The sequence below is a fragment of the Molossus molossus genome, unplaced genomic scaffold, assembly GCF_014108415.1.
Source record: "Molossus molossus isolate mMolMol1 unplaced genomic scaffold, mMolMol1.p scaffold_m16_p_9, whole genome shotgun sequence".
In the NCBI taxonomy this organism is placed as follows: Eukaryota; Metazoa; Chordata; class Mammalia; order Chiroptera; family Molossidae; genus Molossus; species Molossus molossus.
The window spans coordinates 27,128,843-27,153,280 of NW_023425403.1; the positions used below are offsets into that span (position 1 = coordinate 27,128,843).

At 42.5% G+C, this 24,438-nt stretch overlaps 1 protein-coding gene across 11 annotated transcripts in view; it reads left to right on the forward strand.

The window, feature by feature from the left end:
• TACC1 (transforming acidic coiled-coil containing protein 1) overlaps positions 1-24,438 on the forward strand; it is an 81,563-nt gene that overhangs the window by 31,015 nt on the left and 26,110 nt on the right. For 2 of the 11 annotated variants that reach the window (XM_036249528.1, XM_036249531.1), the window contains exons 1-4: positions 512-979; positions 2,021-2,136; positions 19,455-20,553; positions 24,027-24,087. In XM_036249528.1, the coding sequence (XP_036105421.1) occupies positions 819-979; positions 2,021-2,136; positions 19,455-20,553; positions 24,027-24,087 (1,437 nt within the window). In that variant the 5' untranslated portion in view covers positions 512-818. Of the gene's footprint in view, positions 1-502; positions 980-2,020; positions 2,137-19,454; positions 20,554-24,026; positions 24,088-24,438 lie in introns of those variants that run through there. The other 9 variants (XM_036249524.1, XM_036249527.1, XM_036249526.1 and 6 more) reach the window with 6 other exon arrangements.

Consider the following 24,438-nt stretch of genomic DNA (forward strand, 5'->3'; position numbering starts at 1 on the left):
GATAGGGTTGAAGGTGGACAGGCTGAATTCCTCCACGCTGTCAATACCCAGGAGGGGAAGAAACGCCAGTCAACAGCGGCCTCAAAGTTTTTTTTTTTATAAGGGGCTTAACTTCTGTGCGATCCAACATCGCCCACGCCATTAAGTCACAGCGGCAAGATGAAGATTTACAAATAAAAAAGGGAAGGAAGGAAAAGTTCAGTGTGCACAGACCCCCAAAAATGGATCCTCCCAGCTCCAGACGCTGACGGAGCTGTGGGGGCGCCCGTCTGCTCCGCCGCAGCCGGGAAGCCCCTTCCCGCAGTCCAGGCGCGACCAGCGTGCTGGCGCGGCGGGGGGACCCGGAGGGCCCGCCGCAGACATCAAAGCCCCGCGGCAGCGGCCGCCCCCGCAGGCGCGCGCGAGTAGTACGGTCCGAGGGGGCGGCTCCTGGGGCGCGGCTCCCGCGGCAGCTGATGCGCGCCGCACCGGCAGGAAAGGGGAACCTGGGAGCCCGAGTCCCGAGCCACGAGTCCGCGAGCTGCCGGCCCACCGCCGGAGCCCTGAGGAGGCCCCAGGAGAGGCATCTTCTTGCGGAGCCGCCGGGCGTGGGGGGCACGGCGGCCGCCCACTGGGGCAGGAGGACTAGGAGGAAGCGGCACTGCCTGCCGCCGAGAGGAAGCGCTTCCACCCGGCCCCCGACGGCGCTCGTTTAACCACATCCGCGCCTCCGCTGGAAACGCTTAACGGCGCCTGTCACCGGTTCCCTCCATTTTGAAAGGGAAAAAGGCTCTCCCCTTCCCCTCCTCTTAGGAGCTGGAGCCGGGGGATCCGCGCTCATGGCGTTCAGTCCTTGGCAGATCCTGTCCCCCGTGCAGTGGGCGAAATGGACCTGGTCCGCCGTGCGCGGCGGGGGCGCCGGAGACGACGAGGCCGGAGGGCCCGAGGGCGACCCCGAGGAGGAGGACTCGCAAGCCGAGACCAAATCCTTGAGTTTCAGGCAAGTACACGCATCCCCGCCGAGATGCAAATGTGCTGCCAGCCATCCAGCCATCCAGCCATCCATCCATTCATCCTTCCATCCATCCATCCATTCATCCTTCCATCCATCCATCCATCCACCCACCCACCCATCCGCGGCTCAGTGTGCGTGTGTGTGGTCGCCCACCCGCGTAACCCTATTCGTGGCAATGCTGCATCCCTGCCTGTAACCAGGTCCCCGCTGTGCATTCGAAAGTTCAGGATGTTCTGTTCTCCCGTGTATTTTCTTTCTCCTGTCTCAGTATGGGCTTTCTGAACCTAACCCAGAATCTGCAGTCTCTCCGCATCCCGGTCTGCCTCAGTCGCCTCCCTTAGCTTCAGTCTCCCTGTCCCCGTCCCTACACACACACAGACACAGTCATTGATCACACCCGGTGGAACTTGGGGTCCTCCCTTTGGGGAAGAAGTTACTCCCACTGTGTCCCAAAAATGCAGCCTTGGTAAAGAAGGTCGCCTGATGACAGGCCCCTGGCAGCTGGTGAGAAATGGTGGTCTCTGCTGAGCTGTCACCCGTGTGATTGCAGAAGGCAGGTGACAGCATTCTCTGCCTCCGGCGGAGTGCGTTATAACAGGTAGAGAGAGGCCTGCCAGAGAAAAAGGCATCGTGGTGAGAATTGGCTTACTTTTTTATGGGGAGGGGGCAGTCTTAATTTTTAAGGCTCTGGAAAAGGGCTCCTGTGAGAAGAGGAGTCTGTGGAAAAGAGCTTTTTTTCTGGGTGTCAGAGGGAAAGATGACATCAAAATTAATGGTGCTGGAGAAAAGCTCTGGAGGATGGTGGAGAATTCAGGGAGACAGGATGCCAGGTAGAAGCTGAGGAAGCCCTGCTGGAAAATCGACAGCATCGCCCACAGGTCAATCCATGCTGAGGACCAGTGGGATTGTCAAGTGAGGCAAGAATTCTGGACTTTAGCCATTTGGGATATATATACATATATATATTATCAAGGGTGTCGGAAATACCGTTGAAAGTGGTAATTCCTCATTTTTCCCCCTTGGCAGCTCGGATTCTGAAGGTAATTTTGAGACCCCTGAAGTTGAAACACCCATCAGATCACCTCTCAAGGAATCCTGTGGTTCATCACTAGGATTAGCAGGACCTGGAGCCAAAACCCAAGGTAAGGAAAGACTTTCATTATCTGCCTCTTTTTTTTTTTGAAAATGTAATTGAGGGAAGGAAAACTATTAATGTAGGGCCATTAAAAAGGTTTGGATTGTCTCCTTATTGAGAAAGAGCTGTTTTAAAGCTCCTGGTTTATTTGAAATGTTTGTGTTTTAGGATTGTGGTAGTCAGGGAGGCTTTCTTCCCCAAGTAGTTTGTACATTTGCAGTATGAGATGATCATTATCAAACTTTCCTGCTGGGCCCTACCCCTCAGCCCCTAAAAAACAAAAATGTGTGTAGGGAATGCAGTGGTGGAGGTACATGTAGATTTGGCTTCACAAATTTCTCAGGCTAAGTAGACTTCAGGGTGTGGCTAGAGACAAAAATTATAGGTAAGAGTTGAGGTTTTTTAGATAAGGAGGAATCTTAAGAGGCTGTTTCAAAATTGCTCTTCTACACAGGAATGGTGGTGAACCCCTTAGTCTACCTAAGAAAACCTGGTGCAGAGATCCTTTCCTAGCCCCTCAGAGCCCAGCCTTGAGTCTGCCCTTCATCGATAGAAGCTTCTGCTGTTCCACTTAATTAGTAGATATCTTTTTTGTCACACAGCCAGTTTTGAAAATTTCACCTGTCTCGCTGGAATTTATTTATCTGTTCAATAGAGTGCACTGGGATTCAGCTGTGAAAAAGTCCTGCTCTCACCCATCTAACATTACAGAGAGTGGTGAACCTTTTAAAGGTTAAATGAAATATACATGTCAACTTGTCTTAAGTATTATGGAGGAAAGTGAAGCAGGGGAAGGAGGAGGAGGGTGTATGGGGTGAGAGTAGGAGATGCTGAAGGGTAATCTGGGGGAGTCTTACTGATAAGGAGACTTGAGCAGAGTTCTGAAGGAAGATTGAGGGAACAGCCTTGCAGATTCCTGGGGAGAGAACCCTTTCAGCAGAGGGAATGGCATCTGCAAATGTCTAAGACAGGACCAGCCTGTGACAGGGTGAGCGCTGTGGTGGGAGGGTGGGCACTTGGGCTGCATGTTTGAGGACCAGTGAAGGGGCCATGTGTGGCTGGAGTGGAGTGACTAGGCAGGGGGCAGTAGTTGATAAAGTCAGCCAGGTAAGGGGTGGTCTGGATTGTGTTGCAATGATGCTGCTTTCTTTTGGAGTGCCATCGGAGGATGTGTTAGCTGCCTAGGACTGCCTTGAGAATGTGCTACAAACTGGGTGGCTTAAAACAACAGAAATGTATTCTCTCAGTTCTGAAGGCTAGAAGTCTGAAATCAAGGTGTCATCAGGGCCACACTCCCTCCAAAGGTTCTAGGGAAGAATTCTTCCTTGTGTCTTCTAGCTTCTGGTGGTTGTCAGCAGTTCTTGGTGTTCCTTGGCTGGTGGCAACATAACTCTAGCCTTTGCCTCCTTCTCATATCTTATCTGTGTTCTCACACAGCATTCTTACAAGGACACCAGTCATCGGGCTTAGGAGCCACCCTAATCCAGTATGGCCTCATCTTAACTTGGTTACATCTGCAAAGATGCTGTTTGTAAATACAGGCAGTTAGGGCTTCAGCACATCTTTTTGAGGGAACCCAGTTCAACTTGCAACAGAGGGCTTTGGGCACAGAGGGATTGTGCTTTGACTTCCTTTTAAAAAGGTCAGCTGTCTGCTGTCTGGAGAAGGGGCTAGGATGGATATTCTCTTTACCATCTTTCTCTGTTCCAGTGTCTGTCACTGTCACCCTACAGTGGCAGATAGAGCCAGCTTTCAGTTAGCTGGTTACCTAATTTTTGATCTGATTACGACTTTTTGCCTCCCAATGGTTATTGTGTTTTATTGCTTGGTGACCTTCTCACAGGTTGCCCAGGGAAGTCAAGTTCTTGTGGCAGACACCCTGACGGAGTTGGATAATGGTTGAAATAATCAGCTTTCTGTGATTTGGTTTTGCTTTAAATCGTGAGCTCCATAATGTGTTTCTGAGAACTGAGAATTGAATTGAGAATACCCTCCACTCACCCCCAGCTGCTTCTACCATGGCTTTAGGCAGAGACCGTGTGGGAACCGGCAAGTTTGTGTATTGGAGAACTTGTGTGTGCACTTTGCTTTGTGTTTGTAGCGCTCACAGTGCCTGAAGGTGCCACTTATTCTTCATGGCCTCCCTTTTCTTCTCTTGAGATTGGCAGATCAGAAAACAGATTTGAAAGCTTGAAAGAACTATTTTGTAGCCTTCCCATCAAATTTAAATAAAGCCGACAGGACTTGTTAAGTTGGTATTTGAAAGCCTCTTTGAATTTCCCTCAGCTTGGGCGGCCCCTTTCTTACCATTCTATCATCTGGTAGTCTAATTCATCCTGACAAATTCTTTGCTAATTGAATAGGGGCCTGTATGGCTCAGCTTGGTCCCCAGAGCCATAGAGATCCAATTGTTTGGTCCTTCCTGTGCCACTGACTCATAAGTTTTGGTGACTTACACACTCTTTTTCACTCTCTAAAGATTTTCTTCATGGGCCAGGAAAGCTCTGTACAGTAGTTCATGATTGCAGACCATGTATATAGTGGGGAGTTGGGTGGAATGTAGAGTCTGGGAGACAACCACTACATACTATGTAATCTCTCAATTTAGGATCTTTATGTAATAGGATGATTGCTGTTTGGCCTGTTAGTATCCTGCCTTCTAGGGCTCCTTCTACCCAACAGCTGAGCTAGGCCAGAGTCCTATGGATGGCTTTGTCACATATGCACAGAAAATGTAAAAATACAACCAAAGCACAGGTCTAACCAGGGAAGATATCAGTAGGCAAAAATTCCTGGAGAGTCATTTTAAATTGAAGTCTAATTTCTGGGCTTGAATGGTTCTCTTTCTTTAATATTGTTGATTATTTGGCTCCTGATAAAGTTAGTCTTTCATATTTCCGTGGTTCTAGGACTTGGTAGGATACCAGTTGTTGATTATATAAGCCTTTATCTTTTGGAGGGATGATTTATGAGTTACCCAGTCAGGAGCTGGTGCTAACATGTGAAGAAAAAAAAGAAAGATCTTAGCTTCCTGGTATATAATGGCCTTCAAATGTGTGAGCTGTATCTCATATACCATACCCATGGCCCCCACCCCAACCTCCACTTAATTCTTTGAACATAGGGAAACATCTTCATCTATTTTGAAGTTAATTTTCTCTTTACTGGAAGTTTTTTAGGGACTTACAATATCTGAACTCTACAGTAACTCTTCTTAAGACAGAGTTGTATGCCATTCTAGAAATTAACAATGGATGAGGCTGTGGGTTTTTTTTTGTTGTTGTTTAAACCACAAATAGAAGCCAGTTTCAGACTAACTGGTAAAACTATAGCCAAAGAGATTTCTTACAAATATCAGACTGATGGCTATGATGTTTGCTGGTAGTTCTGTGTTTGCTGTCTGTCTGCCTTCTCCTACAAAGGGTATTTAAGCTGCTGCTGCTACTGTACTTTCTCTGCTGGGAGATGTGTCAGTGAGGAGACATCACCTAGGAAAGGGCTTTTGAAAGAGGTACAATCTGAAGCTCCTCCCTTTTGGTGGGGTTGGGGGTGGGAGGGAAGTGATGCATATGGACTGATTTGGTCCAATGTTTTGTTTAGACTATAAAAGCTGCATTGGCTGTCCTCTGCTACTGAGACCTCCCCCACTACACATGCACCTTTATTTGCAGATTGTTACTCTTCTTTGAGAAAGGGAATCTTAATCCATGCTGAAGCTCTGGGCTGTCCATGAAACAACTAATTAAATCTTTCCTGTTTGATGTGTTAATAGATACCTGGATATTTCAAACACATACTGTAGTCCTCCAGTATAGAAGAAAAGAGATGAAAGGATCAGTCCACAGATATTTACTGCTGGAGGCCTTGTGGGGACTGCGGAGTTGTTTGTTGACACAATTTTGGTAGTCTAGATCTGGAATCAGCAAACCATGGCTCCAAGACCAAATCTGGCCTGGCGCCTGCTATTGCCTGTTATTGTTCTGCCCAAGAGCTAAGAAGTGTTTTGACATTAAAAAAAAAAAGTATTTTGAAAAAAATATTTTGTGATGTGTGAAAATTATATGAAATTCAAATTTTAGGGCCCATATATCAAGTTTTGTTGGAATGCAGCCACACTCGTTCAGTTAGGTGTTGTCTGTGGCTGCTTTCAGAGACCCAATGGCCAGAAAAGCATAGTGGGAAAGTTTGCTAACTTAGAGTCACACTTACAGCAATTTTGGTAAAAAATATAAAGTTTAAATAATTTGGAATGGTGACTTGAAAGACGCAGCAAAGCTAAACCTCATTAATTAACAAATGAACTCTGGGCCCTGGGTGCCATTAGTGTAGGCCCCCCTATGGTCAGGTAAGGCTTTAGGGAGAGACTGCTCTGGGTGGCTATTTGTCTCTTGCAAAACGGAAATGATGAAATTGGTCTGTCAATGTACTTGATTCTCAAATGACTAAAAGATCTGAGGAGTTGTGACAAAAGGAAACTAGGGAAGAATGGAGAGAGTTTTTGAATCATTTACTGTAAGTACAAACATAGACTTTTAACTTTTACCCATTAAGTTTTTTTAATGTAACTTTGGGTGTTTGAGATTTGTAATTTGACTGTTGATATAGTATATTGTTGGTATATATTGTATAGTTGGTATGGTATATTTATTGGACTGTTTTCAATTACAGATATATGTAAGATGTTGAAGGAGATCTCATTAAAATCTAAGCCTTAGATATTTTTATTCTAAGACTTTGGGTTATATGTATAACCCATTGGGTATACATTGAAGTATTCCAGTTAAATCTACAAATGTGGTTCTCCGAGGGATTTAGTTTAACATCTTCTCCCTGCCCCTACCACAGGGATTGCTTTATTAGAATTTCTAGAAATAATGGTACTAATAAGAACTTTTAACATTACCTAGTTCAACAGTTCAACCCATGTGTCCCCTTCTACATCTTGGGTTAATACTTTTATTTTATGTTTTAAATTTGTGTTATACTGTTTTATATTATTGTAAGATGTTGAAGGGGGAAACTGCAGCAACATGATACAATTCCATTTAATGTTTTTACTTTTTTTACTCATATAATGTTTTTACTTTTCAACTTAAGAGATTCCCACTAACTAATAAAAGGGGTCAGAGACATGTTTCTTTGTTGTTCTATTTATTCCAGTGTAAATGAGCCCTGTAGGGAGCACTTCTGTATGGTACTGCACCTAAAGAGAAGGTCTTGCAGAAAGAGTACAGTGTTCAGTAAAGACCTTGGAGAGTGCAGAATCACAGTATTTGAATAAAACAACTCAGGAGCAAGGGCAAAGTCTATCTGCCCAAAGTAAAGATTTTAGTAACTGTGAAAGCAATAATTGTCTTCTAAGATGAACAGTAAATTCAAGACCTTTTTAAGAAATATTGTAATGATTAAACTCATTTCAGAGTTGCACTCCCCAATTTGGGACTAATCTGAGCATCAAAGAAAGCAATATAGCTTATTTTAATAGTTTCTGATGACACGGGCATTTTCTGTGTCTGGTAATGGTGGCAGTGGTGGGGCAGCACTTCTGAAATTGTGCAGCTGTCATTTAATGCTCTACCCAAAAAATGGATGTGGTTTAAAGCCATTTAAACATTTCAATTAAAGAGCAGTCATAGTGTCTTTTTCAAGGGACCAGTAATACTGTTCATAGGAGACCTTGGAGGTAAGCATTAGTCACAGTCTCCTAAACTCAGGCTAGCGATGGGAAGATCATGGTTTATACACCCGAAACAGCCATCTCTGAGGGATTTGATAACTGAGGGTTGCTAAATTGTCCAGTAATTGTTAAAGTTGGGCCTAGAAAGGGATTGCTGCTTGTAAGTTCAAGATCTCACCTTTACCTTTGCTTGTATATGAATCTTATTTTGAGTTCACACAAACATGATCGGATCCCCAGGGGTTAGATTGATGATGGCCAAACTCAAGGGAATAGTAACCAAATGGAGCATTTCATTAGTTCACACACACACACACACACACACAAAATGTGACTTGACAGTTCATTTTTTAGGTGGAGCCTTAAATGACAGCAGCACAATTTTAGATATAGGTACCCTTTTTCCTATGTTATTACTGGAAATATAACAACCAATTATTGATCTCTAGCTTTCCCACTGTAAGACTGCCACCTAGCATCCTACTGACTTTCTGTTTCAGCTGTATTTATTGGATCTATTGGAAGCAAGTAGTTTTTTTTTTTTATAGCATCTAATTTTATTTTTATAACAGTGATGTTATAAGATAGGACATATGATTTCCATTCCACAGATTGGGAAATTGAGGTCAGAGCCTTTATTGTTGGTAGTAGAGTGGGGTCTTAAATTCAGCTTTTAAGATCACAGATGCAGAACTCTCCAAACATATTATACTGCTTCTCTCCCCAGGAAATGTGGGAATCTCTCTCTTCACTTACTGAACACACTTATCACAGGAAATAAAGATTCTTAAAATGTTGCCAGAACAGTGTGATGGGTAAAAGCATCCTCTTAAGTATCTTTTAAAGTGATACTAGTTAAAAAATCGGCAGGGTGCCCGGCTGGTGTGGCTCAGTGCATTGGGCATCGCCCCATGGACTGAGAGGTCCTGGTTTGATTCCCAGTCAGGGCACATGCCCAGGTTGTGGGGTGGATATCTCACATCCATGTTTCTATCTGTCTCTCCCTTCCTGTCTCTCTAAAAAAATCAATAAAAACATATTTAAGAAAAAGAAAATCAGCAGGGGATACATCTCCACATGTGTTAATTTGGCATATATAACATCTGAAGTATAAAATGTGTTTTAGGAATTTTGGACATCAGACAGTTGGAAGTTTACAGCATAATTTAGGGAGTCAGAAGCAAAAATAAAAAGTAGCACTGGGTAAACAGTGCTGTTGGATTGAAAGCATTTTGCTTCCTCAATGCTTAGCTTCACTCATCAATGAGAAATAAAGAGGAAATGGACACACTGAGTAATAGGTTTTGCTTCCCTGTCCTCCTGTGAGTCATGTGGGTGAGGAGAGGCAGGTGCATGACGATGTGCACAGCTACCTGGGGCTCTGCACCTGTTTTGGGGTAGGAATGGGTGTTTCTAAGAGACCTGAATTAATTTTTTATTGCTGCATAAAAGGTTACTCCAGAACTTGTTAGCAGCTTAAATGGTAAACATTTGTTATCTCATAGCTTTCATAGGTCTGGAATTTGGGAGCAGCTTAGCTGGGTGGTCTGGCTTAGGGTTACTTGTAAGAACACAGTCACGATGTTGGCTGGGACTGTAATCATCTGAAGGCTTGGCTGGGCTAGAGGATCCTTTTCTCGGGTTGCTATTTCATGTGGCCGTTGGTACAAGGCCTCACTTCTTGACCATGTGGGTGGACCTCTCTCCCAGTGGGATTGCTTAAGTATTCTTCCACTCTGGCTTCTAACTTCCTACAGAATGAGTAATCCAAGAGCAAGATGGAAGTTGCAATGTCTTTTATTACTTAGCCTCAGAAGTTACACTCTGTTATTGCTACAATATCTCTTTGGTTACTAGGTCAGCCCAAGGATGTGAATGCCAGGAGGTGGGACTTATTGAGGACCATCTTGGAGGCTGGCTACCTCAAGGCCCTTTTCTACTTAAAAAAAATTATACCAAAGGGTGTAATTTCAAAGACTGCAGAGCTTTTTATTGCTCTCTTTCTTTGGGGCCTCTTCACTGCGTCCCTAACCCTTCCCTGATACGCCTTTTCTTGGAGTATGGGAGCAGAAGAGGCAGGAAAATGACAGCCTTCAGCCAGGGTCCCTGTCCAGTTGTGGAAGGTGTCTCATGTGGCTGGTGTACTGGCTACTGTTGCTGTCTCTGCCTCTTTATCCTACAGCAGCTTCCCAGCTCTGTGGAGGCGGTTGCTACTTTGTGAGAGAGGCAGTTGGTATTTTGAATTCTCCAGTAATTATTTCTGAAGAGATGCACATTATGGTAGTCTGGCAGCAACAGAGTGAAATTACAAAATTTCATATCTCTGCAAAGGAGTCCCATCTGGTAGGTGTTCTTTCTCCCCTTGCTCTTCCTGCTGCAGTGGCTTGGGATAGATAAGTCTCGTGTGTGTGTGTGTGTGTGTGTGTGTGTGTGTGTGTGTGTGTAGGGGGGCACTCTATGATTCTGTCTGTGCTAGGGGGTTTCTACTCTGAAATGTAACCTCAAATAAATCCGGACGGTTGCAGATCTCAGGGACATCTCATGAGAAGAGAAGGCATTGTTATATCAGCTTCTCTGGAGGCTTTGGCTTCTGATAGGCAGACACTTCCTGAATAGTGGGCCCCACCCTTTACTTTATTGTAATCTTGGCCTTCAGAGGATAGGGTTTAGGTTTCTTTTTAAATAAAATAGCATAAGGTGCTGGTTTGGAAATTTTAAGTACTTTCTTCATTCTTATACTAGCCTTTCCAGTTAAGTGGCTTTCCAGATGGTTCTTTACCAGTGGAGTCTTGTATCTTAGAGTGAGCCTCTCTCTGGAGGCAGAAGGTTATCTCTTATCCTGGGCGAACAACATGGCACTTGGCTCCCTGTCTCTTAGAGAAATCGAGTACTCCCGCACCCCACCCCCACCCCCAATCCTTAGTTCCTGGGCAAAGTTTTTGTTTGATTTTGTGTTGGAGGGTGGGTAAGTGGAGGTTTAGACAGTTGGTTCATTATCTAGGTTGGGTCAAGGATGTGTGTATTGATGTTTTTCTGTTTTAAGTAGTAACATTTTAAAATTCTGGCATACCTAAGAGGATGTTCTGCCTTTTCCTGCTTTGACTCACCCACTTGGCACCCTGACCTGGGGACCTGGTTGTCAGGTGAATGTGAGCTCTGCAGCTCACATACTTAGGTTCTACCCAGCCTTCCTGGAAAAGGCCTTCTTGTCCTGTTGCTGGACAATGAGTAGTACATAGTGTTCACCTCAACTCCATTTTAAGGCTGATGCCCTTGACTAAGTGGCTGAGAACATACATATATACAATGTTTTTCAACTTTGGGGGAATCATTGGGACTGGGAACTCAGAGGCATGAAACTGAAAAAATCCTCAAACCTGCCTAAATGCTACTGTGTACCTGTTAACAGTCTTAGGTCAGGCCATAAGTAGAAAGGGTGGCACAGTGCCAGAATTACACTTGTTTCTCTCCCGAAGCCCTTGATTCACACCAGGGAGTAGCGGGTGGGAGGGTGAGAATAAGAATCTGTTTAAAGAAGGAGGGGTCTTCAAAGGAGGGGGTCAAATGAAGAACAAATGTCAATCCTTTACAGCTGTTGTGTAGAGCAGAATGGCTTTATCACTGCTTATATGTACTTTTTTTTCTGTATAAAAAAGGATAATCATGGGAGAGGGCATCCTTTATGTATCAGGCATTCACTGGGCGGTTGGCACTGACTAAGCATCACCTCTGGTTTGGGTGCTTGGTTTTTTGTTTTGGGGTAAAAAGGAGACAGACTATGAAGCCCCTGCTGGGCCCAGAGTCTGGAGGAACTAGCTGCCTTCTAGTTCCCAGGCTTCTTGGCTTCCCCAGTCATTTTAGCAGCAAATAGGTAATTTTCACAGCAACTAGGGAGGTTAGCAAGGAAATGTATGAAGGAGGTCTTGGAAAAAGTCAAATGTTAAAAATTAGAGTAGAACATCTATCTTCCCAAGCAACAAAAACACAAAGCCTTTTGAACTTGACAGTTGTCATATCTTTAGGATGGTTCATATACTTGGCTACATCTGTTGTATGGGAGAGGTGTGATGTCATATTTTTCACCTCCTTCTGTAAATGGAATTTATCTAGCACATTGTAGGCTTTCTGAAGGGAAATGTAAAACCCCAAATCGATGTGATGGTGAGATCTGCTTCTCTCAAGTATGTGTCTCTACAGGTGACACACATAAGAGACTATTTAAAGCATCTTCTGAAAGATAAGTCTGTGGTAGAATATTTTATTAGATATTTCAGGGTACTGCTCCAGCTCTGTTACCCTCTGAGCCTTCCTTGTTCTTTAAACACACACACACAGTAGTTTTATTGAGATTTAATTCACATTCCACACAGTTCACCAAATTAAAGGATGTTCAGTGGTTTTTAGTATATGAACAGAATTGTGGAACTGTTGCTTCGATCTAATGTTTAGAACATTTTATCACCCTTCAAGGAAACCCTTACCCATTAGCAGTCCCTCCCCATTCTTCTTCCATTCTTCCCTCCAGTACTAGGCAACTGATAATCTGCTGTGTGTCTCAATAGATTTGTTTGTCTGGACATTTCATATAAACACAAACTCTTGTGACTGGCTCTTCTCACTTACCATAATGTTTTCAAGGCTCATTCATGTTGTAGCATGTATTAGTACCTCACTCCTTTTTGTTGTTGATTAATGCTCCACTGTGTGGATATACCACATTTCGTTTACCCATTCACCAGTTGATGACAATTTGGGTTATTTCCACTTTGGGGCTGTTGTGAATAATACTGCTGTGAATATTTGTGTTCAAGATTTTGTGTGGATGTATGTTTTCATTTCTCTTGGGCATATACCTAGTAGTGGAATTCCTGGGTCTTAAGGTAAATACTTCTAATATTTTGATGAACTGTCAAACTTTTACAAAGTTACTGCATTCCTACCAACAGTGTATGAGGGTTTCAATTTCTCCACGTCTTTGAAAATACCTGTTGTTATCTGTCTGGTTGTTGCTATATTAATAGTTGTGGAGTGGTATCTTATGGTTTTGATTTGATTTGGAATTTTCCTAGTGGCTGACCATGTTGAACATCTTTCACATGTTTGTTGGCTGTTCATATATTTTTTCAGCAACATATTTATTTGAATTCTTTGCCCACTTTTTGAAAAAAATTTTTAATTGATTTTAGAGAGAGAAGAAAGGGGAGGGAGAGGGAGAGAGAGAGAGAAACACCAACTGGTTGCCTCCCACATACCCCCATTGGGGATTGAACCTGCAAACCAGGCATGTACCCTGACTAGGAATTGAACCGTTGATCTCTTGGTGCATGGAACAGTGCTCAACCAACTGAGCCACACTGTCCAGAGCTTTGCCTACTTTTTAATTGGGTTATTTATTTTTTTATATTGACTTGTAAGAGTTCTTTATGTATTTTAGATGCAAGTTCTTTATTAGGTATGTGATTGTCAATGCTTTCTATTCTGTGAGTTGTCTTCACTTTTTTGAGGATATCATTTGAAGTGTAAAACATTTTTATTTTGCCCTGGCCGGTTTGGCTCAGCGGTTAGAGCATCGACCTGCGGTCCGGAGAGACCCGGGTTTGGTTCCTGCTAAGGGCATGTACCTCGGTTGCAGTTTGTCCCCGGCCCTGGTTGGTCGTGCAGGTGGCAGCCACTCGATGTGTCCCTTTCACGTCGATGTTTCTCTCTTTCTCTCTCTCTCTCTCTTCCTCCCTCTCCCTCCCACTCTATCTGTGCAAAAAATGGGAAAAAATGTCCTCGGGTGAGGATAAAAGCAAAAAAAAAACAAAAAAAAATTTTTTATTTTGATGAAATTCATATTACCTATTGGTGTCATATCTAAGAAGACTTTGCCTAACCAATGGTCTTGGGAGTTGTGGTGGTGGAGCACACTGGAGTTGGAAATAGGAACCCTCTGGTGAAATGAAGATGAGAAATGGGTATAATGGGATTATATTTTGAGTGAGGAGAGATTTTTGTGCTTACTAAGAAGCAATCTGAGCCTCTGAATATCATTTTTATGACTTTATATGTTTAAATTGAATAAGAGTGCATACTTTAACACACTTTTCTTTCCTTTGCTTTTTCCCTATAATGGGTCTTTGAGATCCTCCTGTATTAGCACATGTAGGTCTACTTCATTGTTAACACCCATGTAGTATTCCAGTATAATGTTGCACCTTAAATTATCTATCAGTTCCTTATGATATTTTATAATAGCACAAAAAAATGGTAGGAATCCACACTTAAGTGAACATCCTCATCCTTGTACAGATGTGTGTTTGGTGCTCTTTGTGTGCATAGTTAAAATAAATTTCTAACAGCGGAATTGATGAGTTAAAGCATCAATTCATTTTGGATTTTGGTAGATACTGCTAAACACTTCCTGAAAGATTCCCATGATATACTCTCCCATGAAATGTATGAGAGTGTCTACTGGCCCTTTGCCTGGCAGCTGTTTACTGAGTATCATCAGTATTTTAATTTTTACAAGTCTGATGGTTAAAAATGGTATCCTGTTTATTTTTTTAACTCATCTTTATTGTTGAATGTATTACAGATATCCCCCCTTTTTTTCATCCATTGTCCGCTCTCCTCCCCAATCCCGCCCCCTTCCTGCCTTCCCCACACTATTGTCTGTGTCCATTGGTTTTGCATATATGCATAGAAGTTCTTTGATTTATCTCTTCCTGCCCTCCCTCCCCCCTTCCTTTTGAGGTTCATCAGTCTAACAATCAAGGTGTACTTCTTAATTCCTTCATCTTTTTCACCCTTCCTCCCATCCCCCCCATCCCCCTCCCATCTGGAAGGCAAAAAAAGATCTCTGTGTCTATGAGTCTGTTTCTGTTCTGCTTGCTCATTTTGTTTGTAGATTCAATTGTTGATATGTATTAATTGCCATTTTATTGTTCATATTTTTGTTTTTCTTCTTCAGAAAGACCCTTCAACATTTCATATAATACTGGTTTGGTGGTGGTGAACTCCTTTAGCTTTTTCTTGTCTGGGAAACTCTTTATATGTCCATCAATTCTAAATGATAGCTTTACAGGATAGAGTAATCTTGGTTGTAGATCATTGCTTTTCATCACTTTGAATATCTCTTGCCACTCCTTTCTGGCCTGCAAAGTTTCTTTTGAGAAATCAGCTGATAGTCTTGTGGGAATTTCTTTGTAGGCAACTAACTGCTTTTCTCTTACTGCTTTTAAGATCCTCTTTGTCTTTAATCTTTGGCATTTTGATGATAATGTGGTATCCTGTTTATTAAATTGTACATGAATTAAAAGTGAGCATATTTTTCAAATATGTTTTGGCCACTTAAAAAATTGCTTGCTTGTATACCCTTTATCATATAGAATTTATTAATTTTAGTTCAATGGAAGGTACCAGGGACAGTATCATTTTACATGGGAAATGGGAAGGAGGTTTCATGGTCTGGTTGCTCACTCTCTCCAATTTGTAAAGTCCTGAAGACATGAAAGTCTCTCTGTGTTTTCTGTAATTTTGATTGTGTGAGTTTTGGTTTGTAAAATGCTCAGTCACCATGCCTACGTAGTCAATGCTCGACTTCCTCCTTTTTCTTCCTTCACATTGTTTCACTTTATACCAGATTTTGTGGGAGGCAACTTATTTATTGTCTAGTGATGATGACTCTGGTGTTTCCTGTACATCTGGTGTGTGAGCCTGTCTAACAGGGCTTCACAGTACCTGAACTCTGAATGGGGCCAGCCCAAGGCCAAGGTCACTGGGCAGGTTAGCAATTTGATTCCCCCTTCAAATCAATGTACTTTAAATATCCAGTAGTTATTAGAGGAGAAGAGCTTTATGTAAGTAAAGAGTGGAGATCTAGGCCAAATTTTGGGTGTCTCCTGACCTTATGGCTTCACTGTGCACAACAAACCTGAACCACCTGCCTGAGAAGGACATTATTTTCTAAAGTTTGTTCCTGGGAGTTTGATTCTCTTCCCAGGGTAGCTGCCCAAGTCCCTCCTGCCACACCCAGTGTACTGATGAGACCATATTCCCTTCCAACTTTATGTTTAGTGTCCCTTTAGTCCATCCCTCAGTGAGGGCTCACTGTTAACATGTATGCTGTAGGGTGACTGAATTTCGTTTAAACAAACCTATTTGAATTTGTGTTTTAGTGAGTGTTCTAGCTCAAGGATTTAGTCCACACTTAAAATTGCTTAAAACAGCACTTGTAGCACGTTCCCCTTGAATTTCTTAGGGGTGACAAGTTTTATTCTTTGATGCTGAGATTCTTTCCCCCAGTAGCTTAAGAGTTTTTAAACTAAACCCAGTGTAGTGATTGGGGGCAGGGATTGAAGTTATAACTATGCATTAATGAGAGGGGCCCTTGTGAGGTCCCTGTACACAGTCTCTTCTTGAATCAGTGGCTCGTAAATAGTAAACTGTGGATTTTCTTCACCAGACAATGCTCTCACATAATTTTTCATTGAGTGCCAGAGTCTTCATGAACCCTCTGAAAATTGATCTAAGAATCCCTCCTGAATTACTATAAAAGACACTCATTTTCATGTGTGGGTTTTGAGATTTTGTTTCAAGGCTTTTGCCTTAGTGTTAGACTTGGATGCGAGATACTATTCGTGGATTCTGAAGTGAAAAGAGGCCAGGGTGTGTGTCTGTGTCATATAGGAAGCCTGTTTAAATTTTGTAGCTTTCTCACTTCACGCATCAGGTATTTAGAAACCCATAAAAGGGACCATCTGAAGCTAAAGGACAGGAAGTGATAGATCTGAAAGGAGCTTGCAGACAATGTTTCACCAAAAAGTTAAAACCTGAGGGGGAAAAGTCAAGCATATTTGAAAATAATGCCAAATCTGAAGTAATACATATTGTTTTCCAAGTGGTTGTGGTTTTGTCTCTTCTGAAATAAGATTATACATGTGAGAGCAGCTAGTCTGTAGGTTCTTGGTATATCTTAGCTGAATACATTTCTTTTTTTTATCCTCACTTGAGAACATTTTTTTGCATTTATCTTCAGATAGAGTGGAAGGGAGGGGGTGAAGAGAGAGAAACATCGACGTGAGAGAGACACATCGAGTGGTTGCCACCCACACGACCCCAACTGGGGCTGGGGACAAACCGCAACTGAGGTACGTGCCCTCAGCGGAATTGAACTCGGGACTCTCTGGTCCGCAGGCTGACGCTCTAACCGCTGAGCCAAACCAGCCAGGGCCTGAATACATTTCTAAGTTTTAAATATATTTAGTGATAATGGCATTTCCTCTCTTCTGAGGCTTATAAGATTTTTCATCAATTTGTATTTTAACCCAGTATATGGAATGCAAATCAGAATGTCAAGCTGTTCCCTCAGTCTTTAAATTTTTGGTATTTCATGCCTTTTCTTTAAAAAATATTATAGAGGAGGAGGGAGACATTTCGATTTTACATGAGAATAGTCTATATCCTGAATAAGCATAAAAGACATCTGTTGTTTTAGAGCATCCATGGGCGATTCCACAACCTTTTAGATTTATGGGAGGCTAATTATAGAAAGGAAGAGTTTCATTAATGGCAGCAAATATGGCAGAAGTAGAAATGTTGGTCTATTTTTGGATTTCCTCTGTGTTTGCTCTGAATTCATCTACTGATCTAATCTCTCTCTGTGTTTACCAAGCCACCAGGCAATGCTGTGCTTGTCAAACTCATCAAACTCATTCCAGGGAGAGAGCTTTTCAGTGCCCTGGAGGAAGCTTTTTAAGGATTTTTATAAAAATGGAAGGATGAATAGAGGTAGGTTAGTTATACAACAGTGTTCGCAGGTTAAAAAATGGATTGAGAGCTGTGGCTAAAACTCTTCACTGATGGAAGATTGGGAATTGGAGCCTACTGAGAATGGGTGTTTTACTTCTTACTGAAAGTTACCTGTGGTGTGATGCTTGAGGTTTAGGCTCTGTTTTAGGGTAGCACTTAGGTATGTGGGGTCAGCTGGTACTGGGACACTTGATTCAGAGTGAAAATGAAAAAAAGCTTACTCAGACATACCTTTTTGAATTGTGTGATTACTTTTTCTTGTTCTGTTGTTCTCAGAGCTCCCAAAACAGGTTTAAGTCAATGAGCAATCCTCTCTCACTACTCCCTCTCACCCCACCAAGTACTTTCTGCTGGTGACTGAGAATATAGAGCAAGGCTGGGTCTCCAGTGCTGAGATATAAGACCGGCAAGTTTACTTACCGGCACCTGGCCTGAGCTCGTCAAAAATACCTGGGCGGGGTGTCTTCTTGGTGGAGCTCCTTTCCTATCTGCTCAGGGTCGGGCCGAATCCAAATGAGGGTGTTTGTTTTCCTTCCCCATGCCACGTGGGCTACAGGTGGAAGCCACTGCCCAACCAGTCATAAAGGAGTCGTGTAAAAAGGTGTGTGAGTACTTCCCAAAACTTTTCCAGTGATGCTCAGGTTTTTGATCCTGGATTAGAATTAGGAAGTAGGATTAGCAGGTCATCTCTGTGTTTCCTTTAAAATTATGAGATGCTATGATAATAGCCAGTTTATTCAGTTTTTGCTGCTACCCTATTGTTATTTCAGATTTCTAAATCAGGAAAGTACTTTCTTAGTTTGTGCTTTAATTTCTTTTTTTGTATCCTCACCCAAGGACATTTTTTCATTTATCTTCAAATAAAGCTGGGGGTGGGGGGAGAAACATCGATGTGAGAGAGACACATAGACCGGCTGCCACCTACATGACCCCAACCGGGTTGGGGATGCAATCGAGGTACATGCCCTTAGCGGGAACCGAACCCGGGACTCTCTCTGGTCCATGGGCCGACGCTCTAACCGCTGAGCCAAACTGGCCAGGCCTTAGTTTGTGCTTTAAAGAAATACCTTAATTATGCCTTCCCAATTATAGCAATTCTCCTACTAAGACCCTAATGAAAAATAATCTTCATTTTTTACAAGCAATTTGAGAGAATTCCTGGCCCAACTTAAAGAGTGCTTCTAAAGAAAAAAATAAATTTATTGTTTTATGATTTGTATCTTAGTAAAATAAGGGCTGTTTGTTTTTTAAGCCATTTCTATATCTGCTTTTTCAAATTAGTTTTTTTTATTTGGTACTTTTAGTTTTTAAGTTTATAGAGACGCTATTCTGAGCTGGCTGTGGTGGGTTTTCCAACAGCTGAATTATTTACATTCCATTCTGGGGAAGGGGGAGTACTTGTTTTTAACATCTCTAAATTAAAATCTGCTTGAGGCATGAAATTCAGACCCTGAAACTGTCAGGTAGTGCCAGATCCCTGTACCTGAGCTGTCGGCGTCTCAAGTTTCCTCTAGACCAGTCACTTTAGCCTACAGAATTTTAACATATCAGTGCTTTGCATGCAGTACACCCATATCTATTTAGCCTTTTCCCAAGTAGCTCTGTTTGGTTCAATTATTAGTTGTATAACTTGGGTAATACACATGCACCGTTTGGAATGGGAAAATTCACTTTTGAGTGCAGTACTGGCCCTGCCTTTTGAGGCTGCACTGCCATCCTTGCCGAACCTTAGAGATGCTAAGAAAAGTGAAGAGGGAAGAGCCTACTATTTGTCTGTGTGGATTCAGCAAGTAGAGAATATTTACCAGTGCCAAAAAGATAATCCTCTAATAAATGGCTTTTGTGTTTTGTTTTAGACTCACAAGAAGTTGATGAACAGCTGATAGCAGAAGTGGTTGAGAAATGTTCGTCTGAGACTTGTTCCAGACCCTCAGAAAATGAGGTTTCACAGCAGGCTCTTGGCTCTTACTCAGTCAAGGATTTCAGAGAAGAACCCGAACGTGATATTAGCAAAATTTCAGTAGTGAGGCCATTTTCAATAGAAACCAAGAACTCCACGGCTATCTCAGAGGCGGCTGGCGGACCAGAAGCAGCAGATGGCTGTGTGACTGCCATCTCAGGTGAGGCTCTGCCCTCCAGCCTGCCAGAAGCCATCCAGGACACGGCTATGACAGAAAGCAGCATGGGGGTTACACTGGAGGCTTCCACAGAAGCTGACCTGAAGAGTGGGAACTCCTGTCTGGAGCCAGTGCCCAGCAGAAGCAAGCTAAGAAAGCCCAAACCCATCTCTCTGAGGAAGAAACCAATTGGCAAGTTCTCAGAAACAGAAATGTCTGTGGAGGGCACGCCTCTCTCCCAGGCATCCTATCCTGACGAAATGGATGGGAACACACATCCTTTGCTAGGAGATGCCAGGATCCAGAAATCTTCCCCCGACATTAAGGAAGCGTCAAGCAGTACTCCCAGTAGTGACACCAATGATTCTGGGGTTGAGCTGCTGGAGGAGTCGAGGAGCTCACCTCTGAAGCTTGAGTTTGAGTTCACAGAAGATGTTGAAAATGTAGAGTCCAGGAAAGGCCTTCCTAGGAAACTTGGCAGGAAACTGGGTAACAAACTGACTCCCAAGGTACAGAAAGATGGTGCCAGTAAGCCAGGAGGTGCCAGAGGTGCAGAACCGCCTCTGGACCCAGCCGCAGTCGATGTTCCTCTCTCCCAGGCATCTTCTAAGCTGGATCCCAGTCAGTGGGATGACCCCAGCGGCAGTCCCCTTGGAGGCCAGTCCGCTCTGCAGAACTCCCCTCCCCTTTCCTCTAAGGGCTTCTACCACTTTGATGAATCCACGGATCCCTTTAAACCAACTACAGCTTTAACAAATGGCGACTTTTGTTCTCCTGCTGGTAATCATGTTAATGAAATCTTAGAATCGCCCAAGAAGGCAAAGTCGCGTTTAATAACGTGAGTGACGACGGGTGTGGGCGTTGTGTTCTGTGTACACTCTGAAAGTTTGGCAGCCAGCAGTTGAGGTGCAGTTGGGCAGACACAAAACTTACAACTTTAAATTGCATTCTTCACTATTTTGAAGCAAACTCTTGTGTGGAGTCAAATACCAGAGGTTTCCTTTTTAGATGTCTGCTTGGTTTCTGAATCCTCAGCTTATTAGGCTGAGCTCTTTTTCTATCCCTCTCCTCCTAACCCCCCACCTTGGGTACTTTTTTCCTGTTTTAAAAAAATAGCATGAGATAGGCAGGTAAAGATCTGATGGTTTTCGGAAATCCTCTCCGGGCCCTCAGGAACCGCGCTTTACATACAGAACTCACCATCTTCAGATCTCTGTGGATAAAACAAAAATTCCAAGCCTGCAGATTACCTGTCTAGTATCAAGAACTTGTAGAAATTGGTCCTCACGGGTCTTATAGAAGTTTTTCACTTAAAGCAGAAAACTGATTTTTGTTGGAAACAAACCTCTGAAAATTGGTGAGAATTCTTGTGTCTTTGTGTCTGGTTCCATCAGCAAGGAGGTGAATTTCCAGTAAGAATCAAGAATATTTTAAACGATGACATAAATCTGATAAAGTAGTCTTTTTTAATGTGTTGTGATACCCCCCTACACACACACACTGTGCCCCTCACCCCGAGAAATCTTTGCAAGATCCTTGGAGTTCTCAGAATGATCACCTCAGGCCACAGTCCATGTCGAGTTTCAGGTTAAATTTGTCACAGGGTTTCCTTATCACAAAACTTGAGCGATGACAATATACCCCTTTTTGACTCTGTGACATTTTGCTAAAATTAGATATAAAGAGAGACCAATGACAGAACAAAATATGAAAAGGGAAGATGAAAACAAATGCCATATTTTTAGTTGTCACCGTAGGGAACTAATTTTTAGCATTACTATGACAAAGAAAAATGCTAGATGGCATGGTGAATTATACTAAAGGGAAAGGTTTAAAGAGCAGAAAGTATCGATCAGGACCCAGAAACTTAAGCAATGTAGGAATTAGTTCTTCAACAGCTTCAGAATGTCTAAGGGAATAAAATGTCATGAGTAATTGTTGATCTGTTCTTTGATTATATATGAACAGTTAAATGGTTGCTGAAAAATATGATTTATCTGTTGTCCTCGAAGTGCTCTTCTGTGGCAAAGGTTGGTTACCATTGTCTAGACAGTGGTTGAGGCATGTGTTGGCCAGGTCATTGCCTTGGTGCTTCCTGATATGGGGTATCCTATATATAGGGTGCCTCTGCCTAGAAAGGTTGATAAGAAGTCATTTGGGAGCCTTCCTTTCAGTACGTGTTGAAGACATATAGCCAGTGCATTCATGTCACATAAGATTAAATCTGGGCCAGTGGGAGGGAAATTTTTCTTACACCTTATTTTCAGTAGCAAGAAGCACCCTCTCTTCAGTCCTACTACCCTCACCTGGTAGCATTTTCCTCCTATTCTGTTTTTGGTGAATGGATTTTTTGATCTAATAAAGACCTGACAGATTTTTTTTAACTCTATACAATCAAAACTCTAGTTTCCTAGAAGGGGGTTTGAACTCCGTGTAACTGGGATTTTGTTGAGCAAATCCCTTCATTGGTAGAAAAGACTGAAAATATACATGTGGTGGTAGACTCTAGTGGAGAGTTAGAAGTTCTGTTATCAGGTTACTTGTGTGACTTTAAAAGATGTGTGTAATTGGTGTCTCAGATTCTTCTATAAAATGAAGACATCATACTATGATTGGGATTTTTGTGGACCAGATAAGATAAATTATGTAAAATCGTTTTAGGTGTCTTAGTGACATATACCTACAGTAGACATAAACAGATACATTTTCAACTGTATTTTTATTCACATGTTGCCTTAGTCTGGATGATTAGACATGTTTACTTTTTCATCTATAAATCTGAATGTGTGGCATTTCTGAATGTTTCTACCACTCTTACTTGTTTGAGTTGAGGTTCTGATAATCATTCACTCACCAGTGATAACATTCATGAATATGACAGTTTAAATTTGTATCTCATCTCATAGAAATAACTTTGCAGACTTTACATCTACCAGGCTGGAGATAAATATTCCAGGCTTTACATGATTTTTTTCTCCATCTGTCTGTCTCTTTCCTGTCTCTAATTTTGTTGGTGCATCAGGACTACTGAACAAGTGAAATTTCTCTGTTTTCTGTTGTAAGTACTCCTGCTGTGGTTTCTGTTTGTCCTACTCCTGCTGTGGTTTCTGTTTGTCCCTGGGACTCTTGGCAGTTCCTCTCTCACCCTCCCCAGAGCATCTCTCCATAGCATGTTGGCTTCTGGTTCTGAATTTGACCTTCTGATTATTTTTTTTGCATTTCATTTGCCACTTCATGAGTCAGCTTAGCCTTGCAACTGTCTGTACCTAAAGGGGTGGAGATTGGCCTTCCCACCTTAGATGCGAGAGCTTGTGCGCTCTGCCTTGGCACGCCTCACGTGGCGCTTTGATACCCAATGCTGGCTTGGCCCCAGGATCGTCCCGGCGGTGGTTTCAGGGGCTGCTCTGCTATTTAATAATGGAAATAATTGTTTTTTGATAGGATAAGGCTGCTGGGTTGGAGCAGGGGATAAAACAGAGACATCATACTATGATTAGGATTTTTGTGGACCAACTTGAGTTTGGTGGCAGGGGTGGCACTCAAGCATTAGGAAAGAAAGTCACAAACCAGATAGTGGGTGTGCACATTTTGGTGATGTACATGCTTGCCTTTTTTGTTTGTTTCCCCACACAAGAAAAAAGAGTTGCAACTTATTTATTTTTTTTTGTCAGAGCGATGTTATTGGAAATTTCAAGTTCATTCAAACAAAAGATTTTGAATTTGTCTTTGGATCGCAAATTATGTGCTAGTTTAAAAATGTGTTTTGAGTTTTCCCTAGTTCCAGCCATGATGTTGACATTCCTTTCCATCTTACTACTTAATAGGTAACAGTTTACACAGATATTTTTCTTTTTATACTTTCTGTTAACCACAGTTCTACTCTGTTAGCACACAGATCTGGAGCTGTCTTATCAGACTTCTATGGCTTTAAGTGCAATAAAGAATTTTTAAAGAATCTGGTCCAGTGTGGTAATTTTTCTAATGAATGTCAAAGCCCGAGTAAGGATCAGATGAACCAAATTTCTCTAGATGCTAAGGCTGCTCTCCGAAAAACTTTTGGTGATGTGTAATTAAAAACTAGAAGGGTCTTTTCAGAGAATGAATTGAACTATAGTTCTTTGCTTGCCCTGTTCCTTGAGAGAAGATTCAGAGATGTAAAAGCTGTTCTCATCTCTAACATGTAGTTGTATGACTTGTATGGTGCTGTATGCCTTGGCTTCTGTCTGCACACTCTGCTCTCTCTGCTCCATCTCATAGCTTGGAAATTGCCAGTGAGATTCCAAACCAATCTAGTTGTTTTTTTTCTTCCAGGAGTGGCTGCAAGGTGAAGAAATACGAAACGCAGCCTCTTGCCTTGGATGGGTGTTCGCAGGTAAGTCTGTGTATCACCAGAATGTCTCTTAGGCCAGTGGTCCCCAAACTGCTATTGCATTCCCACTCTAGGGTGTGTGTGTGGGGGGGTTAATGGTATTGGAGTACTCAACTTTAAGAAAACCAACTTCCTAAACTGATCTGAAAAGACCCCTCAGGATTAGGGAACCTTTTCACAATTACCCTTTTCCCATTTTTTTAAGGTTCCCTCTTACCCATTCTAAATCTCACTAAGGTGCATTACCACTGGGTGGGAAATCTCTGGGGCACCAAACAAAGGGGAGATTTAAAATGCTGATGTAGGTTTTGAGGGGGTGATTGACTCCATTGACTGGGTGATGTTTTTTTTTAA